Source organism: Crotalus tigris, unplaced genomic scaffold (assembly GCF_016545835.1).
Source record: "Crotalus tigris isolate CLP2741 ecotype Arizona unplaced genomic scaffold, ASM1654583v1 scf7180000017961.1242950, whole genome shotgun sequence".
Taxonomy (NCBI): domain Eukaryota; kingdom Metazoa; phylum Chordata; class Lepidosauria; order Squamata; family Viperidae; genus Crotalus; species Crotalus tigris.
Genome location: NW_024096745.1, coordinates 1,013,166 through 1,028,019, shown reverse-complemented (window position 1 = coordinate 1,028,019; position 14,854 = coordinate 1,013,166). Strand labels below are relative to the sequence as shown.

Here is a 14,854-nt window from a genome sequence, read left to right as displayed (position 1 = left end):
AAGACACATTATGAATGCAGTAGCAAATAGCATCTCCTTGACGTGAGTTGTGAAATTTCTCTACTGATAAGTCTTTCTTATTAATTAATTGATTGATTTGATTTGCATAGCCCTCCCATCTCAGCTAATGACTCTGGGCAGTTCACAATCCAGAAACATATATTACAATTAAAATCTTTTAAACATTTCAAAAGAATAAAAAACAGTAAAAACCATTGAAAACTAAAAAAAAACCCAAATATTAAAACATCTAATTTGAATACATTCAAAGCAAGGCATCTGGCCTGTTAACAATATAGCCAGGAGTTGTGTCTTTGACACATGTATTGTCCCAGGCTCGGGAGCATAGCCAGGTTTTTAAAGCTTTATGGAAGGCTAACATCTAACATTTGATAGGTAAGCCATGGGGAATATTTTTCTTCATGTCATTGAGAGAAGAAAGCAAACTGCCCACATCTGTTGATTTTTGAAATAACTCTTGTGTTAGGCATGTCCCCATCACTATTGAGGCATGCCAAACTGCCTTTTTGTTTGATTTCTTTACCAGTGTGATCCTGCAGGATGCTTGATAGAACTGACCACCCAGCTCACCATTGTCATGGCTGGCAAACAGATCTGGGGTAATATTCAAGAAGCCATAGTCCCGTAAGTAATATCTTAATACTGAGTTATTTGTATAATTAAAAGACAGTCAGAGCTAATTGAATATTTGGTGTATTCTGCCATCTCCTTCAGCTTAAGTTTAATGAATCAATATCAACACAATCTTTACAGGTATCTTGACACTACTATATTACATCAGGTTTTCAGATAACAACCCTGGTATATCTTGAGGACAGCTGACACAGCGTTTCTGCTGTTCAGTTCCACTTAGATGTAATCATGGGATTTAGAATGTAACTCTCTCTAACCCAACATGAGAAATTGATAGTAATTTTTGTAGCAGGTATATCGGAAAATACTTTACAATTGAAAGAAAAAAACAACCCTGAAAATACATGTGGTGTCAATTCATAGAATTATGTAATTCTGCTTTTTTTTAAAAAAGCTATATAATAGTGATTTCTGGTTCCCCCTCCCCCTCTTTAGCTGGATTTGTAATTGGTGGGGTCGTCGGAAGGCGAAACATAACCCAGAGAATTTATACAGTCGATGGGAGCAGGACCATGATTTGCAGAGCTTTGGCGCATTGGGTCTCTTCTACGAATACCTAGAAATGGGTAAGCAGAAAAGATCATGACAAGTAGCATTGCATAGTGAGCTCACTTCTCTAAGCTGAAATATGGCATGCGTTCAGAGCATTTCATACATGCACACACCTTTGGCAGCTTCGACTTATTCTTTGAGTAAAGAGGGGATAAATCTATTCTTTATTGAGTTTTTCTTGTTTATCTATGCAATTAAGTATTTAAATTTAGGTGCTGTCCAACTCAAAATATCTGCAAAATGGTATATAGAGGAGAGGTACAGCTGATCTTCGTTTAGCAGCTGCCTCCTTTAATTAATAGTTAGGAAAGGGATGAAAAATTAAATTGTGAGCCATCCTTACATTTACAACCTTTGGAGGACTGTAAAGCAAAGGAGAGGTGAAGTAAGATCATAAGCACACTCACAGTTTTAACTTAGTGACCACTTTGCTGAATAACCAAGTTGTCAGTCCTAACTGGTCTTTAAACGAGGACTACCTCATTTGTACATGAAATGATTATGGGATTCCATGGACCTTTGGGGGTTCTAGCAGTGCTGCTCCTTTTTTTCCGCAGAAAATGTTCAGAATTTTTGCATTGCTGTGGTACTGGGACAGCAGTTTCATACTGAATCCTCAGTCTGGGGCAGGGGTCTCCAACCCCCGGTCCGGGAACCAGTACCGGGCCACGGAATGCCAGCAACCAGTCTGCACAAACAAGCAAAGCCCCATTCGTGGGATGCAGGCAGCACACAAAACCAGGTACCTTCTGGTCTGTGGAAAAACCTCTCTCCACGGAACTGGTCCCTGGTGCCCAAAAGATTGGGAACCTCTGGTCTAGGGAGTGGGAGAATTATTCCTAGCAATCCTGATTTCCAAATTGAGAAGAAAAAATTGTCACACTCATCTTCATGTTTTAAACGTCTAATATTCTAAAGCAATTTCACTGAGGGCCGCATCAGCATTGCGATTACTCGGGGGGGATGGGGGTGTGTGGCCAGAGTGGGTGCAGCCTATTGGATGGGTGTGGATGGAGTGGGTGTGGCCTAATGGGTGGGCGTGGCCAGTTCTACATGTGCATCAAGGGTGCCTATGGGGGCCGGGGCAGGAGTGGGAGAGATCTGAGGGTCTCTGGCAGAAGGGGGTGGGACCGGGGCAAGTGCCAAGATGGCCACCACAAAATTGTACATTGGCTCCCGGCTGGCCTGGGCCAGGGCCATGGCCATGGCAGCGGGGGCCGTTCCCTCACTGTTTCCTAGATGGTTTTCCAGGCCACATGAAATCACTTCACGGGCCGCATCCGGCCCCCAGGCCTTGTGTTTGACATGTCTGTTCTAAAGGAAATTACAGGTAGTCCTCGACTTACAACCATTCATTTAGTGACCATTCAAAGTTACAACAGCATTGAAAAAAGTGACTTACGGCTGTTTTTCACACTTACAACAGTTATAGTGTCCCCAGGGTCATGTGATTAAAATTAGGATGCTTGGCAACTGACTCATATTTATAACGGTCGTAATGTTCCGGGATCATGTGATCATCTTTTGTGACCTTCTGACAAGCAATGGGGAAACCAGATTCGCTTAACAACTGTGTTATTAACTGAACGATTGCAGTGACTCACTTAACAATTGTGGCACAAAAGATGGTAAAATGAGGCAAAATTTACTTAACAAATAATTCACTTAGCAACAACATTTTGGGCTCAGTTGTGATCATAAGTCAAGAATTACCTGTAATACAAAGAGCACTAGCTTTCAAAAAAAAAAATTAAGTATTTTAAGGGACAGTGGTGAATAGATATATATACGTTAAGAAATAACATTGGAGAAACACTAATTTGTTGTGTGCTACCCAGAGTCACTTCTTGTAAGATAGGTGGCTATATAGGTTTGATACAAGATAGAGCAGGGGTTCTCAACCTTGGCAACTTTAAGACTTGTGGACTGGCTGAGGAATTCTGGGAGTTGAAGTCCACAAGCCTTAAAGTTGCCAAGGTTGAGAACCCCTGAGATAGAGTGAAAAACAAGAAGACAGATCAGAGGCTCATAAAGCCAACTGGAAGATGCCTACATCTACTCGCCCACAAGGGGATGAATGCTAAGCAGCTACAGTTACACTCTGCAGGCTATGAAGTTCTAGGAAGAAAGCTGAAGAACTTAGAGGACAAAATGGGATTCATCCAATCCACTGAGAGACCCTGGAAAGGGAATTAATATTCCAAATGAATGTCTGGTTACCTGAGTGTTGTTTACGGAAGAGATTTGGTTTCTGTATGGTCTGTATAACATGGATGGTGAACTGCTGGTACATTAACATAGGTTAATAAAATAATAACATCCAATAAAAACTTGTGCACTGCAAGAGTGAGTGGGAGAATAACTAAACTAGGTCTTATTTAAATTACTCAATGAACAATCGGGACACCGACTCATTCATTTCACAGCTCTTTCATTAAAGCTGCCACTGTGAAAATAAATAGTCTGAGTTTGAATTCTAATTATAGGGAGGCAAATACAATTTAATAGGTATAAATGAAATTTGCTGAGGTGATTCTCATGCTTTGAAATACAGCAGTTCAAGGATGCAGTTTGCTCAAAAGGAAGATGAGTTTTAAAAAAGAAAGAGAACTTACATTGTATTTTTGCCTGCACATGCATTAAAAAACATGTTGATATGGCTATTGTATTGTGCCTTATTTGTAAGCTATTTAGATGTTGAAAGCAGAAAGCAAAGCATCTGAAATGTAATGTAATATTTTTTTTTTTAAAAAAAAGAGAACCTTTCATGATAAAGAAAAATGTCCTTGATAATGGAATTTTATTTCTCTATTGCCAGGATTGGCCACACAGAGGCACTCAGAGTCAAGAAAACAGAGGTCTATATTATATATATATATATATTATATCAGTAAAAAAGGAAGCGATCACCAGGAAATAAAACACCAAGGTTTTAATAAATAAAATCAAGTTTTCAGTGGCTAACATCTGCCATCATTGTCAGGATACAAGCCAGCTAGTGAGGAAACCTGCTTATAAGCATAGCCACACCTAAACTCTAGCATGGACCTTGTAACAGGTCCAAGCCAACTAATCCTTATTTCACTTACAGCCTTCAGTGATTCTTTCTTTTAACTCTTACTTACATCCACCTAGCTTTCAATGGCTAGCACCTGCCATCATCGTCAGAATACAAGCTAGCTAGTGAGGAAACCTGCTTATAAGCATAGCCACGCCTAAACTCTACGCATGGACCTTGTAACAGGTCCAAGCCGACTAATCCTTGCTTCACTTATAGCCTTCAATGATTCTTTCTTATAGTTCTTACTTACATCCACACAACCACCCACTTCCCCCCTCCCTTTAATTCCTGAGTCATATAGGCAACGTGTGTTTCTCAAAATTAAAGGGTCCTCTGCACTATTGAGTTGGTTCTTCTTCCTGTGTTCCTTGGGACGTTTCTCTTCTCCACTCCTCCGGCACGCATCGCACTCATTTGCATTCTTCAATCCTGTCACTCCTTCAACCCCCCCACAATCCTTGCCACCAATCTCATCCACACTTTTATTTCCCCCACTGTTCCCAGCGTATCGCATCCTCCGTGCTCCTCCTTCATGCCATCCGGTGCAACTCTCAATCCGGTTGCCTCTCTTTCAGTCTTCCATAACGCCGCTCTCCGGGAGCGTGTGACCACCCCCATAACGGGGCAGCTGTAAGTATTGATCTTCTGTACATCCATTGAAGGCATGTCTCTGTCTCGGTGGCTCTGATCGGTGCGGCCACATAGCAAAGGTGTTATTCTGCTGTCGCTCGTAGTAGGTGTTGCCTTTTTTGAATTCCTATCCATTTCCAAGGCACTGGCGACCAGGTGCATTGTAGCGGGGGCACCATTGGGGACAGTGGAGCCGATATGGTCACTGGGGTAGCGAGTTTGTTTTGTGTTAATTGGGACACTTGTTGTTCTTATTCTTGAGTATTGGGTACAATGCAAGGAGGTGTCTGGGGCATCCGAGAATGGGCCACTAATATCAATAAATTTCTTAATTAACGGTGGATGTACACACGAATCGTTAACTAAAGGGGTCTAGATTGTAGATGTCTTTCTTTTTTGTTGCCAGTTTCATCTAATGGACACCCAGAGTTTTTGTTACTCAGATGTTTTTTCCCAGGTCGTCTACGCATTTCCCACGCCTTCATGGTCTGATATGCTGGGCGTAGGTCCACATGTCTATTGATTGACATGCTGTCTGAAAACCAGGCTTCTTTGAGTAACCTACCACTTTTGGAGGTGTCACTGGCAACCACCCTTACGTCGTCAAAATTAAATTTATGACCAAACTCCTCTGTGTGAGTCAGTATTTCGGAGTATTGCTCACCTCTTCTTATTGCCAGCTTGTGTTCCTGCATTCTTGTTCTGACCCTTTTGGAAGTTTCTCCCACATGATTGCCTGGGCAGTCATTACAGTTAATCCTGTAAACAACTCCAGATCTCTCAACTATGGGGAGTGGGTCCTTTGGTCTCATAATGCAGGAACGCAACGTCCGGTCAGGTCTATATGCAACCCTTACACCATAGGGTGCCAATAGTCTGGTGGTGGCTTCCGAGATGTTGCTAATGTAAGGGAGGGTGATACGAGTCATCTGTGATGGTACCATCCCACTTGATGGATTTTGGGATGGTTGGGACAGAGTACTGTGGCATCCGATGAATTTCATGGGGTACTCATTGTACCTACAGAGATGGAGGAGGTGTTTTCTTTCCTCCATCCTAGCTTCGGCTGTACTGCAATGGGAGTCCACCCTCTTAAAGAGGGTTCTAATGCAGCTGACTTTGTGGGCCAGCGGGTGATTGCTGTTGTAATGCAAAATTCTATCGGTGTGCGTGGGTTTGCGATAGATCCGGGTAGTTAAGGTCCCATCCGGCTGGCGTTGGACTAAGACATCAAGAAATGCCAGCTTACCCTGATACTCCTACTCCTCCGTAAATTGCAGGTCCACGCACACCGAATTAAGTGTGTCCACAAAGTCAGCTTTTTGACTCCTCTTAATTATGACAAACGTGTCATCAACGTAGCGGGCCCAGAACTTTGGGCAGTACTGGATCATCGCTACATGTTCCAACTGCTGCAATACAGCCTCAGCAATAACACTTGAAATAGGTGACCCCATGGGGGTGCCCTTTATTTGCTCATACATTGTGCCCTGAAACGTAAAATACGTTTTGGGGCAAAGGACTAGAAGGTCCACAAGGTCATCAGAGCCGAGTGAATCCTGGTAATGTCCTGGTCCTCTGCGGCTCAAAAGATCTTTGATCGTCGCAACGGCCAGGTCCTGTGGGATAGAGGTGAAGAGGCCCCCGCTACAACGCACCTGGTTGCCGGTGCCTTGGAAATGGATAGGAATTCAAAAAAGGCAACACCTACTACGAGCAACGGCAGAATAACACCTTTGCTATGTGGCCGCACCGATCAGAGCCACCGAGACAGAGACATGCCTTCAATGGATGTACAGAAGATCAATACTTACAGCTGCCCCGTTATGGGGGTGGTCACACGCTCGCGGAGAGCGGCGTTACGGAAGACTGAAAGAGAGGCAACCGGATTGAGAGTTGCACCGGATGGCACGAAGGAGGAGCACGGAGGATGCGATACGCTGGGAACAGTGGGGGGGAGTAAAAGTGTGGATTAGATTGGTGGCAAGGATTGTGGGGGGGGGGTTGAAGGAGTGACAGGATTGAAGAATGCAAATGAGTGCGATGCGTGCTGGAGGAGTGGAGGAGAGAAACGTCCGAAGGAACACAGGAAGAAGAATCAACTCAATAATGCAGAGGACCCTTTAATTTTGAGAAACACACGTTGCCTATATGACTCAAGAACTAAAGGGAGGGGGGAAGTGGGTGGTTGTGTGGATGTAAGTAAGAACTATAAGAAAGAATCACTGAAGGCTGTAAGTGAAGCAAAGATTAGTCGGCTTGGACCTGTTACAAGGTCCATGCGTAAAGTTTAGGCGTGGCTATGCTTATAAGCAGGTTTCCTCATTAGCTGGCTTGTATTCTGACGATGATGGCAGGTGCTAGCCTTTGAAAGCTAGGTGGATGTAAGTAAGAGCTAAAAGAAAGAATTACTGAAGGCTGTAAGTCAAGTAAGGATTAGTTGGTTTGGACCTGTTACAAGGTCCATGCTAGAGTTTAGGTGTGGCTATGCTTATAAGCAGGTTTCCTCACTAGCTGGCTTTTATCCTGATGATGATGGCAGATGTTAGCCATCGAAAGCTTGATTTTTTTTTATTTATTAAAACCTTGGTGTTTTATTTCCTGGTGATCGCTTCCTTTTTTACTGAAATGTATGTACCCAGGAATCGCTATTCTTTAATTTTTAATGTAATTTTTAATATATATATATATATATATATATATATATATATATATATATATATATATATATATATATATATATATTTAGTGAGGATGCGGCAAGAGCAATTAATGACATAAACTCAGGGCAGCTTCAACATTTCTATTTGTTTATGCAGCAGGATAAATGTTTTCTAAGAGTATAAAATATCCTTCCATAATCTTTGCCCTCCAAATGTGTGGACATCAACAAGAAGAGCTCAGCAGTAGAAATGCTGGCTAGGGAATGAGGTCTAGACATCTGGATGGTACTCACAGGAAACTGGAAACAATTAAAAGAGCAAGGGTTTTAAAATTCTGCCCTAAGGAATTTTACAATGTACAGTGTAAAATAATAAACCTAATAAAAATGTGAATATGCATATATGACTGGAGAAACGGAACATGTTTCTCCTCATGTAATGGGTTTTGGTTTAGTGGTAAGCAGATGTTCTGGGTAATTATGCTAATGATGTTGCTTTTCATCAAAATGTTATATTTTTCATAGAACAAATGTTAAACTGTACATTGAAATCAAATATAGTATATCTGTCTGAAGTCACTTTAGGTCAGTGTTTCTCAACCTTGACCATTTTAAGGCATGTGGACTTCAACTCCCAGAATTCCACAGCCAGCAATGCTGGCTGTGGAATTCTGGGAGTTGAAGTCCACATGCCTTAAAATGGTCAAGGGTGAGAAACACTGCTTTAGGTGGAGACTGGATGGCACATAAATAGAACATAGAACCCACAACTTCTGAAGACAAGCTATTCCATTGGTTGACTACTGGACAGCCATTTGTCCGAAATGGTGTAGGGTTCCCTGCCTGAGCAGGGGGTTGGACCCGATGACCTCCAAGGTCCCTTCCAACTTTATTATTATTATTATTATTATTATTATTATTATTATTATTATTATTATTATTATTATTATTATAACTGTTAGGAATTTTCCCTTTAGTTCTAGGTTGCTTCTCTTTCTGGTTAGTTTCCAGCCATTGTTTCTTGCCTTGTCTTTTGATGTTTTGGAAAATAGTTTGACACACACCCCTCATCTTTATAGGAGCCCCTCGAATATCATGTCTCCCTAGTCCTTCTTTTCATTAGATTAGACATACCCAATTCCTGTATTTGTTCTTCATATGTTTTAGCCTTCAGCCCCTAATCATTCTTGTTGCTAATCTAATGTAATCTAATGTAAACTAACTGATTAAATAAATAAATACAAATTTCAATCTATAGTACATAAGTTTTAAGTTCCAATCAGTATACATTTCATTCATAAATAACTATTGCTAACTTAACTTCATCTATTTTAGTGCGAATACATATTTTCTGGAGCTTTAAAAAGCATTTCAACATTAAATAGGATACTTTGAAGGTGGAATACTTGGATGAGGTCAGAACAGTGGGCCCTACTTCGAGATCAAAATGTTTTGCACACCTCAAATAATTGCTTTTCATATAGGAATATAAACCTGTTGATTATTCATGAATGTTCCTAATGGTATTAAGTATATGATTCTCAAATATAACTTTTCATAGGTTTCATTCAATTGTTTATCTGCTGTTTTCTACCCATATAGTTATTCAGTTCGGATTTATTACTCTGTTTGTGGCCTCTTTTCCTTTGGCACCCCTGCTTGCTCTGATGAACAACATCTTGGAGATTAGAGTTGATTCTTGGAAACTTACAACCCAGTTTCGGAGGCCTGTGGCAGCCAAAGCTCATAGCATAGGAATTTGGCAAGAAATCTTAAACGGGATGGCTATCTTGTCTGTTGTCACAAACGTAAGTAAATAAAGCCAAACAATTGCCTAAACTATTCATAAGAGCACTTGGAACAATTAGAACAATTAGATCTTAAAAAGTGTCCTTATTAATTTCTTATTTTAATAATTTCTTGTTCTAGTTCTAAAAAGTGATTAACCCTGAGATAAGCAATCTGTGGCTTTTCTGATGCTATTGGTCCAGTATAAGTACTTCCCTGAGAAAAGGTGGAGTAGGAATTGATGCCTGACATCCCCAAGGTCACAGGCTTCAAGTTCTTTGACTAATAAGCATATTCCATCAGAAACAAATCTAAATCACGAGGTTTACATCTAGATAAATTTAACTTCAACTACATTTTATTTATTCATGAATAAATCATATCTCATTATTTTTTGCTTCAGTTAGAAAAGATGTTCTAAGCTCTTGCTTCTGTTTTTAATGACTCAGAAATATTATCACAGGTTGAATCATCTTGTATCCACTTTTATGTTCAGTTAGGTGCTCAGGGAAATAACAGAAGTAAAATACCAAGACACAAAGTTAAAATTAATACTAACACTGCTAGCAAACAACCGAAGTAAAATCACTTGAGGACAGAGCTCATCAATCTCCTACTCTAATGTCCTTGAAGCTGGAAACAAACTTTTGTGTTTTCTTAGGCTTTTAAAATTAAATTGGATTTATTTTATGCTTGTGAAGTTATTGTTTTTCTTTTGTACCTGGTGTGATTATTTTAGGTCACTAATGCTAAGTATAAGTACATGTGGACAAAATCTGTTAAATCTTTAATGCCACTAGTTTTGGCCACTTTGAGAGATTAACCATAGACACGATATGCAGCATATCTAATTGTAAACCAATTTATCTTTTGTCACCCAGTAGTTAATCAGCATGCATAGAACATACAAAGATATATCTAAACTGACATAAATAACCAATTGTTTCCTGCAGGCGTTTATTGTAGCCTTCACATCTGATATGATTCCTCGATTGGTATACTATTATGCCTATTTTGCGGATCCTGACTTACCTATGTCTGGATACATTAATAATAGCCTTTCAGTATTCCAAATCTCAGATTTTCCTGAAAAAAACAAACCTGAACAGAACCCAGGCAAATTTACCAGTTGCAGGTTAGTTGTAATTTGTCCATTTTATGTTTTATACTAATATAGTCATCATAATAATTATACATTTTCTAATATCAGTTGTGATTTTATCATCTTTATACATGTATTCTGTTGACATTTTTATGAGCTATTTAGGCATCAGTTGTGTGACAGTGGAGATGATTGCAGACAACATGCATTTATAGTAATTAATATAAAAAATATCAATTATAGAAATAGGGAAATGTAGTTATTTGAATCTTTAACTTAATTCATTTGTAATGCTAAGACACAGCTTGCTTCACTTAATTATCTGAATTCATCTCAGATAACAGACTTTGTTTGCAAACCACAGATTTTGAACTTAGTTTAGAAACCATGATTTATGTTAAGCAATCTTGAACTCAAGAACTGGTTTACTTTTGTCTTGAATTTGTAACTCATTTGAGTTACTCATCAGCCAGATAAGAAATATAGCTAAAAAAGTTACATCTCCTCAAGCTAAACTCTAGAATTTGTTGTTCTTCTTCCTCCAGAAGTCAAAACAACGTATTTGCTCTCATAAACTACAACAAAATACCTAGAGTTGCTATATCCCCAATTAAGAAAATTACTGTATTTTAAAAACACTGTACTTTTATACCATATTTTAAAAATTTCTCACAAAAGAATAACAACCCCTTCCTCAAATCTAAAAATTGCCTAGTGCAGGTTTCTTCTACAGACACCCCACTCATTAGTAAATAGAAAGCACACAACCATAAATTACGAAAAGCATACAAATCAATTCTTTACTATTGCTCTCTCCCCCTTCTCTTTCTCTGCCAAACAAGTTTGCTGAACTGCCATATTGATTCTAGCTTATACCATTAACTAGACTAGAGTCAACTGAAATCCTCATCTTTTTGTAGTAAAGGACAGAAAATTTAAGGAATTGAATTATGCATTCCTATTCCCCATGCACTTTGATATGGACTTGTGCTTTTTAGTGGGAACAGCTTGATTATCCTTTGTACCATTTCAAGCTGCTCTAAGAAGAAATGCACATGGATCAGCGTGGATGGGTATTGCACAGTGCATTTTTCCAGAGTCTAAGTAAAGATTACTTATATGTGGACTGTTTTTAAGCACAGCTATTCCCCTGTGGCCTGAGTTTCCTTTCTCTCCAGCATTCTTGTGCAACAGATGCCTCATTATGTGTGGTAGAATAGCCTTTCAGTGGTTATATGATTTTCCATGATTTTTCCCATGGGTTTTAGCGTAACATGAAAGGGTTGCCATATTTGTGGTATATCTTTCTACTGACTGCCTTCTCTATTTCTTTGCTGGTCATACATTTGTCCTGTGCGATACATTTGATTGACTTTTAGCCATTTTTTTTTCTTTTCAGCTTGTACTGTACAACCTGTTACTACTCATCTTGTATTCTATTTTTCATTTATGCCACACCATGTTTCCTACTATGCTAGCCAAGCTTCACCTCATGATCACTTTTAATAAGTGTATTTTTTTCCCCTGGTAAATATATTCTCACATTTGGCTTTTGCTTTGCCTGAACAAATGAGAAACATTTGTCAGATTTTGTACTGAAGAAAAAAATATTAAAATCAGGCATCAAAAGCCCTCATAACTGACAGCTTTATATGAACATAAATGCTACAGCAGTTGTAAACTTCCATGTTTCAAGGTAGCCCCTCACCTTTAGATGTTTATATTCAACAGGTACAGGGATTATCGATATCCACCAGACCATGAGAAGCAGTACATGCACACAATGCAATTCTGGCACATCCTGGCTGCAAAAATGGCTTTTATAATTATTATGGAGGTAAAATGGTTGTTATAATTATTATTAAGTTCTTCTGCTCCTCTCCTAAAATTAATATGCTAGAGCATCAATTTGGAGTTAAAGTGAAAGGGATTGTGTGTGTGTGTGTGTGTGTGTATGTGTGTGTGTATGCATGTATATATGGGGTTATATATGAAAATAATTAGAGCTCTTGCTGGTATACATTTTTTTAAAAATGTTATGAAAGTAGCATTTAAAAATTGCAACCAATATGATTGTTGAATAAAATTTTATTTTATTCAAACCGTATCTGAAATAAGAAAGGACAACATAGAAATTCTGTTTGGCCTTTGTGCTGATGGGGTTTGCATATATCACGTCTAAAAAATGAATGCATTTGAAAGCAGGATACATTAATATACTGAGAACTCTCCTATTTAATGATGATTATGGTAAGGAGATGTATTTTTGAAAAAGTAAATAAGGAAAATTTTTCATTTGTGCCCACTTAAATTCCTACAAGGAATATTGGACTGAAAGCATTTCTAAGAAGCTGGAATAAATTTTAAAAAATCAGTAGGGTTTCAGGCCTAAAGAAGACTATCCTGCTTAATTTTATTATGCAAATAGAAGTTGAGTGGCCTTAGAACCTTTTCTAAGTGGTAGAATACTTGGTAAGAAAAGTTCTAATTAATTCTAAAGAAATCCTTTGTTTTTTCTTAAGGGAAATTAGATAGAGAAAGAAATTACATTTTTTGCTTTGCTCCTCTTAACAATTTTGGCTGTTTATATAATAAGTGAATTAAATTCTGCTGCAACTTGATCCTTAATTATGAAGTAATTAGTTACTTAAAACTGCCCAGAGTTATGAATGGCTGATATAAAATATGGAAATTATAAGTCAATAAATTACAAAAAATAAAATCTCATTTTTATTTCTTGTTTATTAGTACTTCTTACTAATTATTCCTAAATTATATACTATTATTTTCTAAGCATCTACAAAAACTAGGTCTGTAATGGATTTTGCATCCTTCCAACTCCAGAAACACCCTGGGTGGTTTACAATAGTTAAAATACTTAATTTAAGGAATAAGACATTCTGGACAAAACATCTTAAATAAAATAATAAAAAAAGTCAATAGGGCCTCACAAAACCTCTAATCCCAGGCTTGAGAACAGAGATTTTAAAGACACTTTCAGAATACTTGCAGAGTGGGATCCATACATATATTGGGGCTGGGATTTGGATTTTTGTTTTTTTTCCAGAGTGCTGGGGCTATAATAGAGAGGGCATATTTTCTTGGTCCCACAATGATAATGTTTAATGAAGAGAGCCTGGTGTGCACTCAAGCTGCCCAAATATACTAGACAGAAGGAAATAATTGGAGTTAGGTGGTCCCTCAAATAACATGACATTATTCCATGAAGGGCTTTATAGGCGATTACCTGCACCCTGAATTGCAGCCAGAAGATGATTGGTAACTAGTGCAACTTGTGTAGCAGCAATGATGCATAAAGCAAACAAGAACCTGCATGTGTATATGTATGAATAGTAGGAAAGTAGGTAAATAAGTAAATTAGTTTAATGGTTAAAGGTACTAGACTAATATCTATGGAGATTCTCAGTCATCCAGGTCATGGTTGTCCCAAAGGTGCTTTTTCAAGAGGCAGCTGGACTTTTCTTGTTTTTCTTTGAAGACGTTTCGTTTCTCATCCAAGAAGCTTCTTCAGCTCTGACTGGATGGTGGGGAATGGAAGGATTTATACTCCTTGCAGACAGCTGGTCATTTGCATTGTTTTTAGAGAGTCATTGAGGCCACTTGGGGGTTTATCTGTCCTCAGGGTCATTTGAGTAGTGCAAATGAGTGTGGAGCCTTCTTGGAACTGCTGAAAGGACTGTGTTCCACACCCGGTTGCACTACTCAGGTGACCCTGAGGGCACAGATAAACTCCAAACCTCAATGACTCTTTAAAAAATGCAAATAACCAGCTATCTGCAAAGAATATAAATCCTTACATTCCCCACCATCCAGTCAGAACTGAAGAAACTTCTTGGGTGAGAAGTGAAACATCTTCAAAAAAACCCCAGGAAAGTCCAGTTGCCTCTTGAAAAAGCATCTTTGGCACTGGACTAATAATGAGAGGCTAGAGTACTAGTCCTGCCTTAAGCATGGAAGTCAGCCAGATGACTTTGGGCCAGTCATTATATCTCAGCCTTAGGAAGCAGCATGGCAAACAATTTCCCAAAAATGTTGTATGCACACACACACACACACACTTGCATACTACAAAATATTTCAGGTGCTCAATAAATAATAGTGTATTGAAATGAGACATGTGACAAAAAGTTGCATTTGGAATATTTTTGCACAAAGTGCTAACTATCTAACCATGCAATTTCTGGGCTATCGTGTTTTTCATTGGCATCCTTAGTGGAGGAAGTAAAAAAAAAAGGACAAAGGAAACAAATATGCATGATTATGTTTGAATGCAAATACATAAAGGCAGAATTTGCATGATGACATCACTGAGTGTGTCATTTTGGCATCCACAGTTCTATGCCTCCTTTGTTCTGGCTTCTTTCAGCAGCCAGTCAAAATGTTA

At 38.7% G+C, this 14,854-nt stretch overlaps 1 protein-coding gene across 5 annotated transcripts in view; it reads left to right on the top strand.

Annotated features, from left to right (window-relative positions):
• Positions 1-14,854, top strand: part of ANO5 (anoctamin 5) — an 86,063-nt gene that overhangs the window by 67,262 nt on the left and 3,947 nt on the right. For all 5 annotated transcript variants that reach the window (XM_039345573.1, XM_039345570.1, XM_039345574.1 and 2 more), the window contains 5 exons: positions 548-645; positions 1,090-1,220; positions 9,162-9,367; positions 10,301-10,482; positions 12,181-12,286. In XM_039345573.1, the coding sequence (XP_039201507.1) occupies positions 548-645; positions 1,090-1,220; positions 9,162-9,367; positions 10,301-10,482; positions 12,181-12,286 (723 nt within the window). The remainder of the gene's footprint in view (positions 1-547; positions 646-1,089; positions 1,221-9,161; positions 9,368-10,300; positions 10,483-12,180; positions 12,287-14,854) is intronic.